Below are 25,706 nucleotides of genomic sequence, written 5' to 3'. Positions count from 1 at the left end.
CCTTGACTAACACAAGAAACATTTGTGGTTCCTATTTTTATTTAAGTAGAACATGGACCCAATAAATCAATTTCAGAAACAGGCAGCTGAATTGTACGACTGCTTTCTGGCTCAACATATATTTATAATTCACATTTTATGTTCTATCCATTTAAATCCAGTAATGTCAGCAAATAAACAGTTTTATATTCCCATTCAAGTACTATGATTTTTGTACTCATAATTATATCAGTAATGCCATATTCAGTACCAAAAACCTAGAAACTACAAAAAAGCATAAAAACTGACTAATTTCAAAAGTTAGGATTAAATGAACATGTCAGACATCTCTTTCCACACATTCATGTAGATTCTTGAACACATATGTTGAATTTGATAATCTATTGGGAACTACTTTCAGTATTTAAGAATTTAAGAATAAAAGGTGTGTTTACATGTGTATGCAGTGAATCCCTGGTAAAGTATTCATTTATGGTAGAATACAGAACCTTTGCATTTATCTTCTACAAGGAGTACTTCAGGAACTATGATCTAGCTGAAAATGCAGGATGGAGAGATTGCAGTTACAATGTTAAATTCCCTTAGGTCGTGCGAAACTGTCTTCCAGTTTACATTAGAATTCATTTTACTTGTGAGGGCAGAAAGCATGCTCACCTCCTCGTTCTCAATCTTGAGCGTGGCCAGTCGGGACTGCAGCTGCTGGTACCTGAGCATAAGCTCTGCCTGGACCGGCTGCTGCGCGCTGACCTGACACACCTGATGGGGAATCAGAAACCACAGTTACAACAGGGAGCCGTCCAGCCAGCCTCCAGGTGCACAGTTCTCCCATTTAAAGGCTGCATGAATCAGGCGGATCCCCTCAAGATTCCAATTACATATTTTACTTTTAACAGCCACCTCAAAACTTCAATCTTAAATATGAACTTGTTATGTAAGTGGCAAGAGCAGAATGCAGCTGCTTGGCCTGGATATGACTGGGAAAAAAGCAGCAGTAGGAAGCATCCCTCTAAGAAGGTGGCGGTTGCTGGAGATGGAGCTCTGATGCTGCCGTCTGCCTGTGGAATAAGTTATTGCGCAGAGTGTGACGGATGATCCAAGTGTACGGTCATGCAGGCCAAAGTAGGGCAGGCAGCAGAGCCTGCTGGTTACAGTCAGCTGGGTGACTACAGTAAGTTACTAAACCTCAGTTTCCTTATCTGTAAAATGGGGATAGTAAGAGTACCTATGCCATAGGGCTGTGGTGGGGATGAAACGGGATGATGTACATAAAGCACTTAGAACACTGCCTGGCACACAGTGAAAACTCAGAAAAAATGAATAACTGTTTTCTGTATCTTCAACCATGGCTTGTCTTGCCAATTTTCAGCCAAATCATGTGATTCACCGTGAAACTGAGGAAGCCACTTGTCTTAGGCTTTGGTAGAAAGATATCTTGGCCATGATCTCAATTATGGATAAGGTCAAAATTAAGAGCCTTTTAACTATATTAAAATCAGACTAGAAATGAACAATTTCTTTTCATCTTTCTCATCACAGAAATGGTCTCAGCAAATGAGAGTTTCCTTTTATGGAGTCTCCAAGACATCGTAGAGATTATTGCTTCCTGGCAGAACTGGCCATAAAAAAGGGCAAGAGACTTACTATATTAAAATAATAATAGTTAAAAAAAAGTAACAACTTTTAACCCAAATGAAATCACTTGTTTGTGACATTTTATCATTCTGTGTTTAACACATCCATCCATAACTGAAAGATTAAAACCATGTGGTTTTAGAAACATAACTCTGGGTGGGATAAGCCACTCGCCTGTCAAATTCGTGGGCTATTGGCATAAAGACTGCTTACCATTTTTAATCAAGTAATTCACTCTATCAAATCAAGCAAAAATAAAATTAGGTTAGAAATATATCAGGTACATACATATACATCTTATAAGTCTTAACATTAGGTGTTTCAGAGAAAATATGACATTAAAGAAGATATCTGCCATGGAAATTATAAATACGTCTATTTTTAAAAACATACTGTCACCACAATAAGCTAAAATTGAGTTTTTAATCTATGAGTACTGTTTTGCACAGCTGGGACACCAAGTGCTATAGAGCATGCTCCATTATTGGTTCTTCTTGTTTCCCCCTGTTCACAGACAATAAATATACCTCTGTAACTCAAAAATGGTTTAAATGGAGTTTTTCCCTTGCATAAAATAGGATAGAAAGCTAAACTCATATAAAGAAGCTAAGATATAATACATCCTTTCTAATGCTCGTTTTACCAGTTTGGAGATAACTTGAGTCTTAAAAAAATGGTTTGTATCTTTTTTCCTGTCTTCCATTTTCCTGCCATTTATAATTATTTTTCTTTACAGAGATCTTTAAATCAGGATTATAAGAAGTCTTCAGACAGATTCTATTGGGCCAACAAAATGCTTTGTTTTGAACTTAAATCTGAATGTCTTGTGGTGGAGAAAGAATTCTTTAACTATCCTGCAACAGTTTAGTGCTTACACCCAGGTGAGTCTGCATCTCTATTTCTTTGGCCTCTGGAGGCATTAGAGTGTTTGATCATTGCTTTAAAAGGTGGTAGTGGCTGATTGTTGAGAGTATTGTGCTAAGATCCCATGCAAAGGCAGCCATGAGAAGACAACTGGGAATTTTTACAACTGCTGGGTACAGCAGGGGAAGAGTAATGTAAGTTAAGAGACAATGCATTAGTTTTAAGATAATCAATTACTGACCTCATCACCCATGTGAGACTGAAACTCAAACTTCATTGGTGGACAGAACGCAGCAGGGTACATCTCCATGAATCTCTGCTTGTCACTCCTGGGCTCCAAGTTGTCAACTGCATTCTCAATAATGTCTAAGCCTTCGTGTCTGGAGGTTTCAAGGTTATACTCCGCAGAGAGATATGTTCTCAGGGCTCTGTTTAGACTTGCATGGTAGCCAAGATCACAGCACTTAAAAAGTAAGAGAACACCACATATAAAAATGAACTCAAAATGGATCACAACTTAAATGTGACAGCTAGAACCATAAAATTCTTAGGAGCAAACCTTCATTACCTTGCATTAGGCATTGGTTTTTTGGATATAGTATCCAAAGCACAAGCAACAAAAGAAAAAATAAATTGGGTTTCATCGAATTTGAAGACTTTTGTGCTTCAAAGGGCACTATCAAGTAAAAAGATAACCCACATCACGGGAAAAATATTTTGCAAATCATGTTATCTGATAAGGAATTTGTATCTAGAATATATAAAGAACTCTGACAACTCAATAATAAATAGACATATAGCCCAATTAAAAAAATGGGCAATGGATCTGTTAGGTATTTCTTAAAAAATACATATACAAATTGTCGAAAGCATATGAAAAGATGCTCAACATCATTTGTCATCAGGGAAATGCAAATCAAAACCACATGTGATACCACTAGGATGGTTAAAATAAAAAAGACAGGAAATAACAAGGATTGGGGAGGATGTGGAGAAACTGGAACCCTCATACACTGCAGATGGGAATGTAAAATGTTGCAGTCACTTTGGAAAAGAGCCTGGCAGTTTTTCAAAGGTTAAACATATGATTTGGCAATTCCATTCCTAGAAATATATAAAAAAAGAGATAAAACATATGACTTGGCAATTCCATTCCTAGGAATATATAAAAAAAGAGATAAAACATATGACTTGGCAATTCCATTCCTAGGAATATATAAAAAAAGAGATAAAACATATGACTTGGCAATTCCATTCCTAGGACTATATAAAAAAGAGATAAAACTTGTACATGAATGTTTCTGGCAGTATTATTAATAGCTGAAAAGTGGAAACTAAGTGTCCATCAATAAATGAATGAACAAAACATTTTCAGCCATAAAAAGGAATGAAGTACTGATACATGCTACAACATGGGTCAGCCACACTTTGTATGACTCCATTGATATGAATATCCAGAATAGGCAAATTTATAGAGAGAGAAGGTAGATTAGTGGTTACCTAGGGCTGCGGGATGAAGGAATTAGGAAGTGATGGCTAAGGGGTGCAGGACTTTTCGGAGTAATGAAAATGTTCTAAAATGGATTGTGGCAACATATACACAACACTGTGGATATAATAAAAGCCAACTGTGGATTTTTAATGGGTTAAATGTATGGTATGTGAATAATATCTCAATAAAGCTATTAAAAAATAAAAGAAGCAAAATCAAATACAGAAAAGAAATAATGAAAAAATAGCTTTCAAGTTTGTTCATGCATACTGAGATTGACACAGTGATCTACTGAAATCCTTCTGGGATGCAAACATACTAACTGTAGTATTTTGATGTTTGTATAATTTACTGAAGACAACAATAATCTGTACTCTTTCTGAAATGGGAAAAACAGGTTTGACTCTGCCAAAATAGCCCAGTCATGCCTTCTGTCTTATCTCTAGAATAAAATTTTTCAATAAGAAATGACTGGCCAAAGTCCTTTTATCAGAGACAGAATTTTGTTTAGTATTCCTAGGAATACAAGGGCTTTGGGCTTCGATCTTCACTATCTTTAATTTGTATTTATTTATTCATATTGCAATTTAAGAGAATATAATTTTAAAAACAATGTAACTCTGGATACTAGTCAGTTATAAATTACTGACAGAATTTTACATTTGTACATAAAAGCAATATAAATCTCTTAAAGAGAAAACAAGTGGTTTTAAAGGTACAAAATCAGGTCATCCCTATATTGTTCTAATGAAGTTCAATCAATTCAATTTGATTCAATACAACTCAGCTCACTAACTGGCCATCTACAGATGCCTGGGCATTTGCTAGGCTCCAGGAATATGAAAACTGGAACACAGTAAAATATAATCTCCATTCTCAAGGAATTCAAGTATAAGTTGTTCGTCAGTTTGCTACTAAAAGAGTAGTAGAAGGGTGCAAAGGACACAACTTGTCTTATGTTTTATGAAGGTACAGATTTAATCACTGACCTGTCCTTAGAAATGCTAACACATTTAATTCCACCCTCACCCTCCAATTTCATAATGCTTAAATTTGGGATTTTTACAGAAACATATTATAAAATCTTGGTTTTCAAAGTGTGGTCTGTGGACCAGCAGCAAATGCAGACTCCTGGGCCCCACCCCTGACCCACTGAATCAGAATCTGAAGTTAAAAAAGAAATAACGCATGTTGATTCATATACACGCTGAAGTTTGAGAAGCACTGCACTGAAACAATCAGGTAAAAGGGTCTTGAACCCTGTCCTTTAGGGGTGCCATTTCTCCAAACAGGCCAGAGAATCGACTTGATTAAAGATTACTTGATTTAAAAAAGCAGACAGTAGCTGCCACATCACAATTACAAATATGAGCAAAACATAGTTGCGAGATGCAGCAGTCTCCGCGTTAATACATTTCCAGCGGAATCAGCTGCACTCAAATACAGAGACTGATTTTCAGTTAATTAAAAAATTCTAGCCTCAGATGAGCAAAGTCCTCTTTTATTCCTCTTACTCCTCAAAATCCATAATGGTTCTGTGTAGCAGCTTTATACACCTCAGAGGAACTGAAAAATTATTCTTTCAGTAACACCTCATCGTATGAAAACGTAAATTTGTGAAGGAAATGGCCTCATTTCTTTGAGATGTACCAGTGCTTCAAAACACCCTACTATTCTGAAAGAAGGCAGATTCAACTTGATTATAATGAAGCAGATCACACAAGCTCCTTTACTTTATGAGTACTGATCCCAATGGGACTTAATAGAAAATTGATATTGAGAGGAAACAACCCAGAGAAAAGCCTTTTCTTCCCCCCAACAAAAACCAAGTCTCTTTTCAACTTAAAAGAGAAAGGAAAAAAGAGAAGAAGAATGAAGGAAAAAGAGGAAGAAAAAGAAAGAAATTCAACCCCAACTATCCACTTGAATTACAGCTCTGAAAAATACATACCAAATTTTCATTACTTCCAGACTTAGTTCACTCCTCAAATTTCTAAGTGTGGCTTCTTTGGGGAATAAATGTCAAGATTTCAAAAGTACCAGTGCATGTTTCCACACGCAGTTCAGCCACACAAAGTTGGTGAGTCTGGTCCCAGTAAGACACCCCTTATTTCACTGTTGTTTCCTAATAATTTGGGGAGAAGCATGCATGTGGCTTCATAATCAACCCAGGGGCCTTCCCTGGGTGTCTTCTGGACTTTGAGAACTTAGTAGGTTTCTGTGATGAGCTTTGATGGAAAATTTCCTTCTCTGACCTCTACCAATACTTTCCAGTCTGTGAGGTCATGTAACTGGCATGATTTTGTTACTTGTGATATGCAGCTTTTTCTACACTGTAGGCTTTTTAACCATCCAGAATTTTAAAAGAAACAAGAAACAGCAATAAAATTCTTTTTCAAGGTCTCCTGAGACAGCAAGACCTGTCACAGCCATTTTTTTTTTCTAAACTGGAAGCTAAAATGACACTGGATATGTTAGGATTCAAGATACTTGGTTAAAAGGCCTAAAGTAATTCTACGGAGCTTATGAATTATTAATGACAACACGAAGAGCCAGCTTCTACACAAAGAGTTGAATTATAACCCAAGTGCCCAAGTGCATTTAATGATGAAAATACATAAGAAACCAATAAAATATTTCATGAAAACAAAATAGTGTTGTTCTGATGGATGAAAAACTCTGAATGGATATATTAAATTATGGATTAAAGCTGCGGAAGGAAAGACTGTTAGAAGTCGAAGGCTGTATTTTTTTTTTAATATCCTAAGAGCTGCCAAGATAGATTCCACTAGGCATTAGTCTGTAGCACCACAGTAAGGCTAATTTCCTTAGGCAAAAGTGTTACAAATAGCATAAAAAAAATGAAGATGAAATCTAGGTACTGAGGCCAGTGACAAATACTTTTTCTTGTCCCAAAGGCTGAGAGATTGGTTCAAGTATACTTGGTGGGTATAATGTCAGGATGTCAGGTATAACTGGATCATAGCTGTTCCGGGAGACAACTTTTTTTTTTTTTGAAATAAACTCCATGACATGAGAAGCCCTAGTGGGGTAGAAGTTTGGGCCTAGATGGGATTACCATAATGGAAAACAAGTCCTACATACATGCTTCCAGAACAGTAACAGCCAATGTCATTTGCAGGGCAGCCCAGGAAGTGGCTGGAGGGCAGCCCCAAGCCTGTATGTCACTCCAGAATTAAGTGGTTGTCATGAGAACGGAGAGGGAAGAAATCCTGAAGTATTCGGTCTTAACTTCATCACTCCTGCCTCTGTCTGAGAAGCTTCCATGATCTTTTCTTGTGGGTCCTATCCCTGGCTTTTAATAAGTTTGGCTTTGACCATTCCAGAACCATGGATATTGTGTAAAGACTCAGTCTGCCCCTTCTTTTCGGTCTTTCTGAAAAATAGTGCAACCCAAGCAAACTGAACTGCAAAATACAGCTTTCACATGACCATGGGTAGCTTTCAAAGACCAGAAATAGACACTCTCAGAGCTTTTACAGTAGATGTCAAGAAGAAAGTTGATTTCTCCTGTGTAAGTATCTTTGTCCTTCACTAATTTCTTCTCTAGCTATTCAGTACCTCAGGCAAGATACCGCAAACACATTTTGTGAGACAGAGGCATCTTGTGGAACTGAACTGTATGTCTAAATTACAGGCAACTTTTACACACCTGCTTTCACCTCTGGGCTCCTGATGGTCCCTAGCTGACAATTTAATTTTTGCTGCTACTTTAACTGCAGCTGAGCATTTAGCCAAACTTGTTTTGAGTTTCTCTTTAGCATGGAAAAGGTCAAAATGGTACATCGGTGTGATACCAATGGATACAAAGTAGGAAACAGGAGAAGGAGAACAGAGGTTGCATAGCCTGAGCCAATGAGTAGGCTGAATAATCTTTTGTTGCCTAATACAGCTCCCACCCACAGGGGCAATTATTTCCTTCAGAGGAGCTGCTACTGGACTCATTTTTTTCCCAGGCCAAATCTCTGTAACTACCCTGAATCAAATCACAAGAGAGGAGAGAGAACAATAAACCAAGCCTCAATTAATACAGGTCAGGTGATACATGCTATGGAGAAAAGAGTCAGAGGTACACGGAGTGCTGGGGGAAGGGCATTGCTCTTTTATATAGGACAGCCGGGTGTCACATGAATGTAAAGGAGGAGTATTGTAAAGCTCTGGAAGAAAGAGTGCTCTAGACAAAAACGAGAAAGGCCCCAGGCAAGAAAAAGCTTAGTGGGTCTGGGTAAGAGAAAGGCCTGTGTACCTGAAGCATGGTGACTAAGGGGAAAGTTGCAGGAGATGACACTGAGTGGCAGGTGGGTGCCAGTTCACATAGCGTCTTAGTGAATAGTTTGGATTTTATTCTAATGGAGAGTTTTAAATAGGGATTACAGGTCTGATTTATCTTTTTTAATACTTTGGTTGCTTGGGAAGAGAATGAATTATTGATTGGAAGGTCTTAGTGCTCAGTTGGACATCTTAGGAAGCTGTTGCTTCCTAAGTGCAGGCAAGAGATGAAGAGGCTTTGTCTCAGAGACTGAGAGTGCAAGTAGTGAGAAATACCAAGGTTTGGGATATTTTGGACGTAGAGATGGTAAGATATGCTGATGCGTTTATACGTGGGGAATGAGAGAACTGGGTTTTTGGCTTGGGCCACTGGGTGGAAAGTGGTACCATTTTCTGAGATGTAAACAATGGATAAGAAAAAGTTGTTACATGTGTGAAGGATGATGATGACAGTAGGGGCAAATGTTCAAGGTGTCTACAGACATCTGGTCAGAGATGTCCAGGAGGCAGTGGATATGCAAATCTGAAACCCAGGAATATGATTAAGGCTGGTGAAAAAAAATCTAGGAACCATCAGAGAGTATTTAAGGCAAGGGACCAAGAGAAAAAGAAACACAAAGGATCACGCCTTAGGCAACTTTCACAACATTCAAAGGTACAGCCAAGATGGAAAAGCAAGCACTGGAGCCTGAGAAAGTGCAGCCTATACGGCAGGTGGATGCAGTTTCTTTAACAAAGGCCCACAGCATCTCCATTGGAAGGAATGTTTAAAGCCATCCACTTTGGTCAACCAACTCATTTCAGTTTTTAAATACCCTTTCTTCCATGCAGGGATAAAAACACGCATACATCAGTTTACATGATAACTACACTGTCCTAACCCATCTAACATCACCTCTTTATAATCTTCCTGATAAGAGTTCAGGCCTAATGGAGACTACAATATTAAAATTCGGCAGGTTTTCGTGGATAAATTTTAATACTATTATGTAGTGGGGGAAAAGTCAAACTAATTAAGAAAAATCTGAACTCTGAATAAAATGCTTTTCAAATAAAAATATGTCCCTAGAGACAAAAGGATAGCTGATTATTTAGAAGTGATAAAAAACATGGCATGCGGTATACAATGTAACCTAACTTCAATCTTATTCTGTAGAAATGGCTAATAAAACACATGACAGAAATCTCTACCAAGAAAATTAGCTGGAACAGGGGATTTTTTATGGCAATATTCCATAATAGTAACAAAGATTTATCCTTCAAGCTTCAAAGTGACCTGCAAACGTTTACAGGGAGTAATTGGAGACTGTGAAACTGTACTGTAAGGATGACAGATACTTTATTATTATGGGGCAGGTGCTCAGGGACAAAGCACTAATAGAATCTTACTGTTGAGGATTTTGTTTCTCTGACTACCTTTTGAGGGTGGGTAGGTGTGGAACTGGACTGAAAGAGGTTATATTACCAGTTCTGCAATCTTAAAACCAGTTGGTTTAAGAATTTCAGATATACAGACTAGTGAATATGATTATAGATCAGAGATTCCTAGCATTAAGACTTGTACTCTCCCCAACTCTTTTTTCTTAGCAAATCATAATCACTTGAAAATTTCAGCATTCAATCACAAATATATTTGTTGCCTGTATGATTTTTCTTCTTGTTGTAATACATCCTAATTTTTACAGAATAATAGTTATAGTCTCTTCTGCACTTAATGTTGGGAATATTTAATGATAACAGATACAAAATCTATTATTTACAAAACTACAATCTATTTTACCCTATAATTATGCCTTTATTCTCCCAAACCAATTAAATTTCCTTTGGCCAATACTTGCAATTCATATTAATTTTTTAGAATGACATAATAAAAACCTCACTGTGAAATTAACTCTGTTCACTTCCCACCTGATTCCAAAGTAAGAGACTGTTACTCTACAAACTAAAATTTACTTAAAACTTTCTTCAGAGACAGAGGAAAAGCCATCTCAACAATCTTCTGCTTGAGCGACACTCTGGATTAACTAATACTCAGTTCATTTTATAAAGCAGAGGTTGGCCAACTATGCAGCCTGTGAACAAAATCCAACCCATGGCCTGATATGATAAATGAAGTTTGACTGCCACATAACCATATCCATTTGCTTACTTACTATGGCTACTCCTGCACTATAAGGCTCACAAAGCCTAGAATATTTACTACCTGGCCTTTTACAGAGGAAGTTTGTCAACTCCTGCTCTAAAGCATAGTGACCAATGCCACTGTGAATATACACAGTTAATAGGCCCTCTCTAATACTCCTGTACATTTCTGCTCAAACAATTAGTCTGTATGCTTTCAAGAGTTGATTGTACAGGGACTTGCCTGGTGGCTCAGTGGTTAAGGATCCGCCTGCCAATGCAGGAGACACGGGTTTGAGACCTGGTCTGGGAAGATCCCACATGCCGTGGAGCAAATAAGCCCATGCACCACAACTACTGAGCCTGCGCTGTAGAGCCCGTGAGCCACAACTACTGAGCCCACGTGCCACAACTACTGAAACCCATGTGCCTAGAGCCTGTGCTCTGCAACAAGAGAAGCCTCCGCAATGAGAAGCCCGCGCACTGCAACAAAGGGTAGCCCCTGCTCACCGCAACTAGAGAAAGTCCACCCATAGCAACGAAGACCCAACACAACCAAAAATAAATAAAATAAATTTATATATAAAAAGAGCTGATTGTATAATATCTGTGCCATTTATATTTATTATAATTTAAATAAATATTAAATAAACTGATAAAATAATTGAGAAAGGAGCTGTTGGAAGATTTAAGAGTAAACAAAATTGTTATCAAATTAGGCACAATTGCCAACTGTGCAAGACTGTGAAAACACTGTATATATCTAAAATATTTTTTCTTGTGTGTTAAAAAAAATTTTAAAGTAGAAATCATAGATAATACACAGTGGGTGTGGTTGTACATAGGAAGACTGACTATTCAAAATTCTGTACAAAAAGATAAATAATAATTTAAAGATTAGCAAGTTCAAGTACATTGGTATACTTTAGATTAAAATATCTAAGGCATGGTTTTAATCATTTTTTATAACTCCCTGCGTTTTCCGTTTCTAAATATAAAACATGCCAAACTTACAGATAGGTGCAAAATATATACAGTCGGCCCTCCATATCCACAGGTTCCACATCCATGAATATGAAGGACCGACTGACTTTAAAGGACTTAAGCATCCTTGGATTTTGAAGGATGCTCCTGGAACCAATTACCTGTGGATACGAGGGACAACTGCATACTTTTAAATAAATAAAATATTACAGGTATTTCATAAGTCCTCTAACCCCGCCAATTGCAACCCCCTCCATTCTCCCTAAAGATAACTCAGTATCTGGAGTATCCAAACTAACATTGATAGGTAAAGGTGAAGTTTATCTAAAACAGATAAAATTGGAATTATTAAATAAAAAAAAACATTAGATCACCTCCAAATCTACAGGAAAGACTTGAACTAATCTATCAAATTGTTGCAGTATTAGTTTTTAGACCTGTAGTCGTTAACAAAAGAGGATTCCATTAAATAGGGTGTCAGTGATATATATGTAAATTTATACTCTGAAGTGCCTGAAAATATTTTCTTAAATTATCATTCCTGTTTAATTTACATTATTAATTTGTACTCTAAGAAGGCATTTTGCTGACCAAAAGTAAATTATCGCCCAGATGTTGCTGAGTTCCAAATTAGTAGATTTTCAATTTAATAAAATCCAAATTCAAGAGGTTTTAGAATATCCATAGTTTGTTGCAAGGGAAAAACCTTAACTATATATGATGAAGGAATCAGAGCTATATCACCATACGCTAGTGATCAATTTCAGTAACACTATCAGTGGGCCAAACATACGTTGTTACATACCTACATAAGACACAGCAATACCACCCATGGTGTATTCCATTGCAAAGTGCTTAACTTGAATCCATAAAGCCTTTATGTAGTGTTTGCTTTGTAGGAAGTATAAGGGATGGAGAAATGGGCTAAATAAAAACACAACAAATTATCAGACAAATTGAGAAGCTGAGATTTTCTCAGGAACTCCTGTCTCCTCAACAACTGTCTCTTTAACAAGGGACTTGGCTGGATAAAAAAAGACTAAAGGGACACATCACACAGATCCAACATGTGATCTAAATTGGATCTAGTCTAGACATACCAGCTGAGAAACATTTTGGGGAGGGGGGTTCGCAAATGGGAATGTAGCAGTTATTAGACGAGGTAAAATTTTTCTGAAATGGAAGGATGGGAGATGAACGACTGAAAAAAGGGAGTTGAAAAGCTATATGTAAAATGTGATTTCATACTCTCTGGTCTAAAAATGTGTGTGTGGACACAGAAAAAGTCTACATTTTAACAGTGACGATCTCAGGTGGTAAGAATGTGATCATTTTATTTTCGTTTGTAGTATTTTCTAGATTTCTACAATGTAAATGTAGTGCTTCTATAATAAGACTAGTTTTAAAACAAATTCTATGGAAAATTTATATGACTTTTTTATATCAATAGATCCATTCATCATCATGTATGATAGAAAAATTTTAAGAAAGGCGACAGATACTGACTTGAGTAGAAGCCAAGAGAAACTGGAGGTTTGTATAAAAAAGGTCTCAACTTGAATTCTTTGACTATTTATAATGCTTTGATTTAATCAAGATACATTTAGTATCTTCCATGTCATTTCACATATAAAATGTTTTTGATGCTGTATTAAGTGTCTTAAGACAGCATTAAAAATGTTGTCTTAACTTTTTCTCACTAGAGGTATAATAATTATTATACCTTCTAATAATTATTAGCTCAGTATAAAAGGTATTTTGCTAAATAGGCTCACACGGGAGCATAAAGGATTCTAGGTGCCTTTGCATAATAATCCGTTTCTTTTTCATCATGAAGGGTCAAGCTTAATCGTTTTTAAGATCACCCCCGTATATGTAAGTTGGATTCCTACAAAATAAGCAGCCATTTTAGAATGTACATATTCACATTCTGATTGCCTTGAAAGTGGGTCAACGAACTTGAAGCATGCTTTTCACTAAAAGAGTACTCAATTTCTTTTGAATATGACAACATACCAATTTCATAACATTTCTTTTAAAATTCATATTTAAGTTGTATCCTTTTAGAATTGTATAACAGTTCTTTTAAAATTCATATTTAAGTTGTATCATTTGAGAATTGTTTACATTTTATTTTATTTATTTATTTTTGGCTGCGTTGGGTCTTCATTGCTATGGGTGGACTTTCTCTAGTTGCTGCCAGCGGGGGCTACTCTTTCACTGCGGTGCGCAGGCTTCTCATTGCAGTGGCTTCTCTTCCTGCAGAGCACGGGCTCTAGGCGCACGGGCTTCAGTAGTTGTGGCATGCAGGCTCAGTAGCTGTGGTTCACGGGCTCTAGAGTGCAGGCTCAGTAGTTGTGGCGCACAGGCTTAAGTTGCTCCGCGGCATGTGGGATCTTCCCGTACCAGGGCTCGAACCTGTGTCCCCTGCATTGGCAGGTGGATTCTTAACCACTGCGCCACCAGGGAAATCCAACAATTTTTAGTCCATTTCTACTTTTGGAAGCTTGCTGGCCCGCGCGGGGCTTGCCCTGGGGTGCTCTCCTGAAGAAGGAGGTCCTGGCGGTGAAGAAGTCCTCGGCGTCTTCCTCCAGGCTGCTGTAGCCGCTGCTCATGCTGCTGGTCCCGTCGCGCGCGGGCCGCCTCCCCGGGGCGCTGGCACCCAGGCAGGGGGTGCCGCGCCCGCCCGCCCCGCGAGGTTCCTGGCGCACGCGCCCCGAGCCGCTGGCGGGCTGTCCCGCTGCAGCTGCGGCCGTCGCTGAATCTACATTTTAAATTTAAGGCTGATCTTTAAAAAATTCAGCTTTCTAAAAATAAAATTGAAAATACTTGGCATATTTAACTATTTATTTATATCAGAATTATTTTGATCTGGAGGTTAAAATGTCTGAGTTTGAAACCTAACGTAACAGTTGTGTAATGTTTGGCAAGTTACCCAGCTAGCTAAGCCTCCGTCAGTTCTTTTAATCTATAAAATAGAGAAAACAGTATTTACCTCACAAGGTTATGATGATTAGATGAAATTATGCTTAGAAACCTAGGTGCCTGTCACATGGTAAGAGTTCAATAAATATCCACAACCATGATGGTGACTCACATAATCCTGACATGCTCTTCTTGTCCTATATATATATATACTAACGGTACCAAGGACGCTACTGTACATCTCCACACAGGTGCCCCACAGGTATCTCAACCTTACTACGTGTAACAGAACTATTGCTCCTCTTCAGGGTCCCTATCTCAGTAAAGTGTACATCATTAACCTAGTTATTCAAGACCTGCGCCTAGGAGTCACTTTTTTTTTTTTTTTTGCGGTTCGCGGGCCTCTCACTGTTGTGGCCTCTCCCGTTGCGGAGCACAGGCTCCGGACGCGCAGGCTCAGCGGCCATGGCTCATGGGCCCAGCCGCTCCGCGGCATGTGGGATATTCCCGCACTGGGGCACGAACCCGTGTCCCCTGCATCGGCAGGCAGACTCTCAACCACTGCGCCACCAGGGAAGCCCTAGGAGTCACTTTTATCCTTTTTTTTTTTAAACCCACCACCCCAGTTTTCTTTTAGCTTTATTTTCAATATATTTTGAATTCAACCACTTCTCACAGGTCTATTGCTACCACGCCAGTCCAAGCCAGCATCATCTCTGGCCTGGACAATTGCAAAAGACCCTAGATATAGCTCGCTTTTTTCACACTTGTCCTCCTCACCTACCTCAGTCTATTTTCCACCCCGATGCCAGAGTAAGTCTTTAAAATGTAAATCACGTGATGTCACTTCCTTGCTTCAAACCCCTCACTGGCTTCACACCAAACTTAGAGCAAAAGCTAACCCCTTTTCCCTGTCCAAAGGCCCCTAAGTGATTGGGCTTCTGCCCCTCCTTCTCTCCCAGAACCTTTTCCTCGCTCGCTCCTCTCCAGCCATACTGGCCTCTGCTATTCTCGAGCATCTTGAACTTGCCAAACACACCTCCACCTCTGTACCTGGAGCCTTGCCAGTGCTTCTATATGAGGGACATCTTGCTATCCTGGAGCATCTTGAACTTGCCAAACTCACCTCCGCCTCTATACCTGGAGCCTTGCCAGTCCTTCTATATGAGGGATTCCTTCCCCATTAGCAAATATAGCTCTGCAGCTCACTTCTCTGCTCAAACGTCAGGCTTTTCTGACATGCCATCAACAGAAGCACCCCCAGAGCTCTGTTTTATTTTTCTTCATGGCACTGTTAACTACTACAACAATAAGTTACTACTTACATACATATTAAATATAAATATTTAATATATAAGCATATATTACATACATATAATATATTATATATGTGCAAATGTTTTCACGGCTTGTCTCCCCAACTAGTACATAAACTCCATACAGGTGAGCACTCTGTTTTGTTCATTGCTGGATCCCCATTATCAAGAATAGTACTTGGTACCTTGTACGTATTAAAGAAGCACTTTTCAAGATACAGAGACTTATCTATCCTCTTGTTAAATGGGCTTGGGTTTAGTGAAGTACTCCAATCACTACTAAAATAAGCCCTAAACAAAAAAAGCAAGCGGAGCTGTTACAAGAATTAGTTCTTCTACATTCCATTCATTTTGCAGAATCCTTACAGATCTAAGTTTGAAAGCAGGGGTCATAAAATTTTTTATTTTTATTCAGGAAAACTAGCAGCAATCTAGCAGAAAAAAAATCCTTTTATTTCATCAGAGTGCTAGAAGAAAAAAAAAAATTTTTTTTAAAGCTTCTGTATTTAAAACAATTAAGTGATTACTTACTTGGTTGAAATACTTGTAACAAAGGAAAAGAGAAAAAAGTTTTCCCTGGTTTTATTTATTACTAACTGGTTTTGTATAAAGAAATTATGATATTATATGAGATAAAATTGTTTTTACACTTAAATAAAAGGAAAAAGTCACATCAGAGTGTTAATGAACTAAAAATGAACTAAAAAATCTTTTGTAACAATTCTTAGCAATTCTTTTGTAAAAGTCCCCGACTGTGGCTCTAAAATAATCGCTAAATATCTGAGACTTAATGCACCATAAAAATAGTTGTTTTAACCTACGATATGACTAAATTATGACAGACACTATAAGCCATAGAAAATAATCTTATATTATCGGCTAACTGTTGAATTCAATCACTGCAAAGCAGTATACAAGTAAAATTCCCGCAGATAACTCTCTGAACTTCACACTTCATCTGTGTTTTCCTTATGACACATCACTTTTTATCTTCTATTTGCAGATCTTGGCGTTTTTGGACCCAGGATTTTTGTCTGTTTTATTTATATCCTACAGTATTAGCACAATGACTGGGCTACTCAGTGGATGATTTCTGAATGAAAGAATGAGTGATGCTGAGGGTCAAAGTTGGGGAATAATGGCAGTAAACACTGCACAAATATAATAGTAGACATACACTTGGAGTGTTCTAAATGAGCCCGATTAGTGCTTTTTTTATATCATATCCTATAAAAGTAAAGAGAGTTAGATAATAAAAGTGGTTTCTGTGTATCCTATTTTGCTTCACAGTATTTATCACAACTGTCATAAAGCAATCATTTGTGTAGTCATTTGCTTAACATTTTTTTTTTCCACTTTAAATTCCACGGGGTAAGGACTGTTTATCTATGGCTTCACAGAGCCTCAGCATCTCACAATAGTAGGGGTCCAATAAATATATTTCGAATCAATGAACACAGTTAGGGCTGTGCCACTGCATCATTTGAAAATGCCTGGACCCCCTTCCTAGCTGAGTCTTCCAGATACTCACAGCTTCACAGAACTTCATAATTCGTTTTTCAGTGGTTTTAGGATGCACAGTGTTTCACATGCATCTTACAATTTATTGTGTCTTAGTATTCTGTGTAGTTTAATTGGCAGCGTTTTTTTTTTCCTGAGAATTACATAAAACAACATTGTTTTAATAAATGATGGTGTTTTAGAATCAAGGAAATGAGATTACTGCTAATTCCATCTTGGTATGGAAAGTATAAAAACTTCAAGTACTTACATCAATTAAATCTGAAAGATCATGAATATAATACTTGAAAACTGAGGCATTGGTTGCTTCAAGGGTTAGGAGATACTCATTCCGTGCCTTAATCGACTTTAGCTTGTTTTCCGAATACTTTGCTTGTCTCTGGAAATGAAGAAGATCCAGGCATTGGGGGAAATCAATAAAGTCATTTTAAAACAAGACAGGGAAACATACATGAATTTCTATTCATCTAAACAATTTATTCAACATATACAAATGACCTTCGAAGTCCTTTGAGAAAAGTACATTTCGAATCTGAATTAAATAAATGAAAATTACCCAGCGATGAGGAAAAACAACAACGTATACGGGCGCCAGGCCCATTTGCAATGAAATCTCTTTGTTAATATTCAAAGTTCTCTACATTGTGTATTGGATACTTGGCATTCACCACTAAATGAGGTCCAGCTGTTACTACATGATTTTTATGTTTCTAACACATTTTTTCATTCCCGTGGGAGGAAATGCATGTCACTTCACAGTAATTTACAATGTGTGTCTATCAGCTGTTGCATCAGCGTTCCTAGGTTTGTCACCTCCAGTGAGGACAGAAAGGCTCTGCAGTCTTTTACTTACTTTTTCCTTCATTTTTTCAATTTTCTTCACAGAGCTTCGCCGCTGATGTCTCTCTTCCAGTCTGATATGAAAGACTGGGTCACTGGATCTGCCAATTTGCTTCTCTTCTTGTTTCTCAGCCTCTTTCAGCTTGCTCTCTGCGCTGATGCTCTCTGCATGATACATATGGTATGTTTTCATCACCTGTGAAAATGTGACCCACATTGTTAAAAGATGTCTGTCTGTAACTTAGAAAGTGAATGGAAACCATTATATGACATAATATGTTAAAGATATCACCTTTCAACTGGCAGAGAGCCAGATTGTTAGTAAAATAAAGTATATACTATTCCTTCTACATAAAGCAAACAGAAATATGCAAATTCACCTGCCAGGAAGAGGCACTTAGGGACAGGCTGTGATGAAAAAAATGATTTACAGAGTCTTGTGTGTGCTTTCAGTGTACTTAAAAAGTTCCCTCAAACTTAAAAGTGTTTCTCTAAAATCTCCTCTGCATTATTAATTTGAAGAATAAACCCTTATGCATGGATAAATTTTAGTCAAACCTTGGAATTATAAAAAACTCCAAATAAATATATAGCCCTTACTAAAGGGACTTTATTGCTTAAAATGTACTTGTCAAAATACAAAATGTAAATATAAGGTTCATATATAGTTGTAGTTAAAAAAAACACTTTTTAAGAGCACAAAGTAATACTTTATGTTCAATGTAGAAAACACAATACAAAAAAGAAAGTAAAATATAAAGCAAGTAGAAAATAAAAAGCATAAGATTTTGGTATACAGCTATCCAGTCTTTTTCCTATGAAAATACACACACACACACGTTCATTTTAAAATGACACATATCATTTCTCCTTTTAAAAAATCTGGATTACACTATATTTACAATTTTTAATCTCCTATGTCCTTTTCCACTTAAAAATATCAACATTTTCCTATACCACAAAATAGTCTTGTAAAACATAATTTTAAGGGCTGTATAATATTTCTTTATATGACTGTGCTATAACTTACTTAACTAATTCCCTACTGTTGAACATTTTAGAATATTTCAACTTCTTGCTTTTTTATAAATAAAGCTGTGCTGAAAACCCTTCATATATAGAGTATCTTGTTTCTTCTCCTAGAAATGATACAGGTAATTTGCATTTTGATAGATTTATGAATATACAGGAGATGAAATTTTGTAATGTATCCTTTCCATATATATTGTAAATATATAATCAATCCTCAATTAAATATTGTTTAATTTAGAAAAATTTAAAGGTGTGATGACTCCGATGCCAACTGATGTCTCAGGGTTCCTTCAGGTACCAGAACTCAGCACCCAAGTAATCAGTACCGGCACATTCTCAAAAATTATGTCAAATTCTCCTCCACATAAAATGGATTTTATTTCATCTGTAAATAACTGTTATTCAGAGCCAATTTTATAACTAAAGAATAGTTGTGTTAAAGAGATTGATGTAATGTTTTAAAGTAAGGAACTTGATTTTTCTCATTTCAAAAGATGAGTTTTAAAATAGTTTGAAGACTGGAAGCAACACTGGAATAAATATATTTATTTAGGTTGAACCAAATTGCTGTTTTTTGTAGGTTATATGAAAAAGGTAGAAAATCAGCACTTATGGTTCAACTTAATACACACTCTTCAGATGACTATTTTAAAGAGTAAAACACAGGGTTAATGAAGAGCTTTACTTTTCATAAAATCTGATGATGCCTTTCCTTAAAATCATAAGCTAGCTAATTACGTCAAAGGCACTGCTGAACAAGAACAAAGTGCGGGCCAAACTACGAAGTCATGGCGGCTTTCTGTGAGCTGTGTGTAACTGCAAAGTTGTCTCTTCTTAGTAATTATCAAATCTGTCTGGGGGTGTGGTTTGGTTGGCTACTCCAGTTTGAAAGAAAAATAAGACAGCATTAGGAAGCAGCTGGGGAATGAAATGGGAGTCCCCGTGCAGCTGGGCAAACAACGAGGTCAATGAATCTACTGTACACCTGGCATTTCTAGGCTTGGCTCTGTTTATATTCCCCGCCTGAAGCAAACCCACAGGCTGTCTGGGTCCTGGTTCCAGTTACATCTTTAAATGAGAGGGTGAAAAAAACCAATCTCACACATACTCACAGACACACGCGCACACACACACACAGACACAGATGCTCGGCTGTCTTCTTGCTAGTTGACAGGAAGGAAGAAATGAGAACACGTGCCTCCCGTCATAGTTGGATGAAAAGGCATCCCAGACAGACCTGGGTAACTGAGAAATCTTGCTTTTAAATACATTCTGAAGAAAAGACCTGAACTCCTGACTCTTGCTTTACTAAGATGCTGAGGCCTACTGTAAGCAGGTAATTTGCACAAACTAAGCTTTAGGCACTAAGGATTCTGAGCTGGCTGCTAGCATGATGTTTCTGGTTAAGTAGGCTGGGTTAAAAGGAAAACGTTTGAGTCTGACCTAACACTAGCAAGAAGAGGGTATAAATATTTCATCACAATGTGCTTCAGCACAATAGCTGAGGATTCTCCACCCGGTTCAATAGTAATTTCCAGAAAGGTAATGTCTTTGTTCCGTTTTTCCAATTTGACTTAGGGTTTCCACTGTTCTCCAAAATGTCAACAGTTACAATGAATGAATTTTAAAAGTTGGAGAGAAAAAACTAAAAGCTTCTTGAGAACTCTAATTGCAGACAATGAATGCCAGTACAAACTGCATTATTTAAAATGTACGCTGTTGACAGAAGTTAAATGTGTTTTGTATTTAAAATAAGAGACAGTTCTCTCTTTTTCAGAGAAGTAAAAGAAAGCTTTTGAATATATACTGCAAAGAAAATAACAGCTTCTCCATCAGCTTAATGCAAACACAAGCCTTTGCATACCAAATGACATGATAGGTATATATCCATTTAAATGTACTCCAATAGCATATTTTCCTATTTGAGTTCTTTTCTACTAAAACCTCAGGCATAATTCTCCATTGAACACGCTCAATTTATCCCTGCTCTGTCTTCAACTGCAAGAAGAATATAGTCAAGTAGAAAGTGACCACATCATGGATTTCTTTGTGACACTTGACTATTGCCAGAGTATTAGCAAATCATTGATTCCAGAATAAAGGGAATATTAAGCTGGACTTTGTTCAGATCCTCTGCCCTTACCAATCTCTCTTGACCTCATGTACCTCTCACCTCATGTGAAATCCTATACAAAAACTTTGGACAGAAACTGTATATTTCTTACTGACAGACCCTATATAATGGATCTGACACTACTCTTGTACTTTAAATCAAAGTAATTAAAGTATCTATAGTAAATTTCAATATTCAGTGTCAAGAAGTCATGGTGTATCTGAAAACCATCCATGTGTTGGAGATCAGTCGATTAAGTGTATAAATTTTACTTTTTGACTTCTGGCTCAGAAGTTAGAAGACATGGTTCCAGGAATGGATCTACCAGTTACGAGGTGTGGAGAGTCATTTAACACTTCTACTCACCTTACAAGGTTGCTGCGGATACCCTCCTTCCGATGTGTCATGACATGTTTGACGGGATGGCAAACATTTCTAAATCATTTGTGAAATACTGGGATAGTATAGCACTGGGATTTATGGCATCTCAGAAAAAAAGGGTGTTGTGGTTGGCGGGTGGGCTGGTAAAAAGCAGTATGTTAGTGACAGTATTTCCTAATTCCACACACAGCCTGCTGTTTTACTAAATCCATCAATCACAAAAAGCTCTCCTGAGAAACTACATTCTTTAGGTCTCCTTAAATACCAACAACCTAAGAGAAAGATCTCTTTTCTATAATCAATACAGGAGAGGGCTCTAACTGTAACCGAGTTTCTGCCGGTGCCAGATTAACAAAACCATCAGGGTAGGACCACCACCTTGGAAGTCCATTCCCACGAAGCTCTCAGGTTCATGGGGAAGGCAGGGCTCCCGGGCCACCCTAGGCTGAGCCCCAGGAGCTGTGCTGTAAGCTTAGCTCCTTCAGGGGCTCACACAGCCTCTGTGTAGACTATAGTCTCTGCTGAGCCAAGCTGTGTCCCTGGAGCTTAGTTTAAATAGGGGCAGTGGGCAGGAGCTGCTTTTCAGACAGCATCATAACACTGCATGCTGTGATCTTTACACCAGCAACCTTGAGCTTTCCCGCCCTTTAGTATACTGAGCCAACCTTGGCAATGAATACAGAGCCAGGCAGACCTGGATTTGAGTTCTCGTGCTACGCGTATCAGCTGGGCAAGTTTCTTAACTTTCCTGAGCCCCAGTTCCTCTGAGGTGAAATTGGGATTAAGTGATGCAATGCCTGGGAAGCACAGGAACAGGGTGGGCAGTTCTCTTTCTTGACAGTTTCTAAGGTATGATGTAGAAGCGAGTACACAGGCTCCGCGGCCAGACTAACTGGCTTCATGTTCTGGCTCTAAGCAGAGAGGTGCAGGCCAGTGCCTCCCAAAGACAAAGCAGCTGGAGAACTGAGTACAGCAAAAGCAGACCTGACGGAGGCCTCTCCTGCTGTTTCATATTACAACTCGGGACAGCCAAAACCTCTTAAAAACTAATCTAATATACCAGTGATGAGTACCCAGGAGTTGATGGCATAGAAACCTACATGTTCATAAAACACACCACCTGAAGTCACACTTAGGAAGGCTTCTAGCCTCTCTGCAATGTTCATCTCATCATTAGCACCCTTTTTGATGTATGCTGACAGTTACTGGAAAATTAAGTGTAATTTACTGGAAAATTACCCAGGTTTCAGGGAGCAGTGCATAGTGATCTGCATTTACTCATCCACCAAACAGCTACTGAGTATCTGTAAGCCAGGCACTGTGCTAGGCTCTGAAGCTAGAGATGAAAGACACAGTCCCTACCCGGTAAAGACACAAAGGCAGGCCTACTCTTACTGAAGACAAATAGGAGGTGGGGAGGGAAGCACCCATGGACTTCAGGGTAGGTAGGCTGAGTGCAAGTCAGGTGGAGAAGACTCCTAGGCTTCCTTTTAATCAGCTTCTATTTAAGTCTGGGAGCTCACCTGGAGAGAAAGTTGGGGTGGGAGGGGGGATATATTTTATTTATATACAGATGTAAAGACAGGAGAATCCCACCCACAACATGAATGCTACTCAGTCAATGCCCACAATGGATCTCAGTTCCCACCCCAATGCCCCATCTCCCACTTAAGGCCTGTGAGGGACACTTATCAGTATATTTTATTCTCATTTGTGGCATCAGGGCTGGAAAAGCTGCTGATCCCCGAGGTAATGAGTGGTCAATAGGACTGTTACAATGATGAACTTTCCCACTTCCTTTCCCCAGGCTTGTATGATTCACTATAAGTCAATGAAAGCAGAATTTACAAAACTTAATTATATTTGAAAAGTAAGAACTCACTTTGAGAGGTAGTATACTGGCAGTTAAGGGCTTAGACCCACAGAACAGACTGCTTGGGCTCAAATCCTGCCTCTGCACTTGCTGTGTGATCTTCAGCAAGCAACTTAACCTTTCTGTGCCTTCATTTCTTCACTGTAAAATGGGCATAACATTCTTACTCACTGCGTGCATAGGGTAGTTGGAAGGGTTAGATGTGTCATGACATGTAAAGAGCACAGAAAAAAGAGCTTGACATGTAATAAGTGCACAGTAAATGTCAGCTATTGCTATTTGAAAAAATTACCACAAAAGATTTCCTTTTAATAATAGGTAATGATTTCTCCATGACTGGAAAGACTATCATTTCCAACAGAGATAAAGGAAAGGAAAGAAGTGATACTTCCATTTATGTGTATGGGAAGAATTTTAGCAAAGCACTTTAGAAATGAGCAGATAGTTCAAGATGAACGATTAAGTAGCATGAGATCCCGTCTTTATAGCTAGTTTATCAAAGAAAACTTGAGGTATGTTGTGGCTCCATGAAATGAAATCAGTAAAACAGTATGAGTTTATCATCGAATTATATTTATAATCCAAACAAATGCTTTGAACAAAAGGCATTGTCTGGGACTCCGGACCCTGCTGGCTGCTAACCACCCAAATGACAGGGCAACAGAGACACAGAGAATAAACAAAACAAAGGGAAAAACAGAGAACACATACGCAAAGGGAGAAAGTAAGGCTAATGAAAGTCCCCAAAATAATTCTGTTCTGTTCAGCGTGGTGTTAAAGGTTTTGTTTCAGGAGTAATTACAAAGAGCAGCATTTCGTAGGTCTATAAAATCCAACAGACCTGGAGTTTGGTCCTAGCTTTGCTGCAAAACAGTTCTGTAACCTCAGTCTTTTTGACCCGCAGTGTAACTTTCATCTATTAGAGATGGCAACATGAGGCCTCCTGACAGGACCAAAATTAGGGAACCAATCAAATAAAACTATGAACCTCAAACACTTTGAAAACTGTGGAATGAAAGAAAAAGCACAAACTACAGGTTTGACCATAGAAAAAACTGATCATGTAACTAAAAGGCCTCTTTCCATGAGAATTTTAATACATCCCCTGAAATGGAGAATATCTGATGATGCTCAGAGGAAATAACATAGGATGGCATCTAGCAGTCTATATGAAAAGAGCATCCGGACTGTCATTCATGTTTTGTTTTCTGTTGGAGATTTACTTTTTTCTTCTCCATCTTCAACAAGAACCTACAAGAGCCTGTGATAGTGGAAGGAGCTTTCAGGTCCTAAATATCCAAGAGTGTGAACCCTCAGTCTGCCAGGCCTTGACTGTGACCTTGTGGCAAGGCTCTGTCTAACCCTGCTGGCCCAGAGCATTCTCACCTATAAAGGACGTGGCTGGACCATGTAATCGCTCAGGCCTTTTCCAACTCTAAAATTCTATGAGTCCATGATTTCAACAACTAAGTATCACAAGTATTTACTGTTTGGGGAAATACATATATATAAAATATACTTCTCAGTTGCTAAAGAGGCTGATTTTTTTCAGTGTCAGGGTATATGGCAGATAAATTTTAATCAAAAGGAAAAATCCATTAACAACAAATTATACTAATTATCTCCTGCTTCTGTTGATTGAGGCAGCAAACAGTATACCATGCTATGCCGAGGACATAAGATTCCTCCTAGAATTTTCCATGGGCTCTGAGGCCATAACTCATCTGCTTTGCTGCACAGAAAATATCTAGAAATGAACAATGCCTGTATACTCTAATGTACTATTACACTGATGAATCTTAAACTGGGGTATCTATCACTCTAGTGACTTTAATTAGCTCTCAAACTGATTAGTGATCAATCATCAAGTGCTCATTAAGGAGGAAAACCCAGGAACTATCTGGTAGGTGCAGGGTTGACACAAGGATTTGCTATGTGCTTTTATCTTTGACTGTTATATTTAAGTTAAAGCAGGGCATTAGTCATCTTTTTCAAACTGCTAAATTTAACTATATATATATATATATATTTTTTTTTTGCGGTACGCGGGCCTCTCACTGCTGTGGACTCTCCCCTTGCGGAGCACAGGCTCCGGACGCACAGGCTCAGTAGTCATGGATCACGGGTCCAGCTGCTCCGCGGCATGTGGGATCTTCCCGGACCGGGGCACGAACCCGTGTCCCCTGCATCGGCAGGCGGACTCTCAGCCACTGCGCCACCAGGGAAGCCCGGCCTTATCTTTTTTGATTCCTTTACATTCTATTACTAGAAATCCAATTATATTTTATTCTCTACTGATTTATACTAGGTTCATCAGGATTA

At 38.2% G+C, this 25,706-nt stretch overlaps 1 protein-coding gene across 2 annotated transcripts in view; it reads right to left on the bottom strand.

The window, feature by feature from the left end:
* The window catches only part of SRGAP1 (SLIT-ROBO Rho GTPase activating protein 1), a gene marked incomplete at its 3' end in the record, with an annotated part of 268,789 nt that overhangs the window by 70,423 nt on the left and 172,660 nt on the right, over nt 1–25,706 (bottom strand). For both annotated transcript variants that reach the window (XM_082665120.1, XM_082665121.1), the window contains exons 5-8: nt 17,999–18,181; nt 17,396–17,524; nt 2,738–2,959; nt 655–756 (exon numbers count right to left, since the gene is read on the bottom strand). In XM_082665120.1, coding sequence (XP_082521246.1) covers nt 655–756; nt 2,738–2,959; nt 17,396–17,524; nt 17,999–18,181 — 636 coding nt within the window. The remainder of the gene's footprint in view (nt 1–654; nt 757–2,737; nt 2,960–17,395; nt 17,525–17,998; nt 18,182–25,706) is intronic.

Source organism: Grampus griseus (genome assembly GCF_964374135.1).
Source record: "Grampus griseus genome assembly, chromosome: 11".
Taxonomy (NCBI): Eukaryota; Metazoa; Chordata; class Mammalia; order Artiodactyla; family Delphinidae; genus Grampus; species Grampus griseus.
The sequence above is the reverse complement of the archived record's forward strand: the minus strand, read 5'-3'. Positions and strand labels throughout refer to the sequence as shown.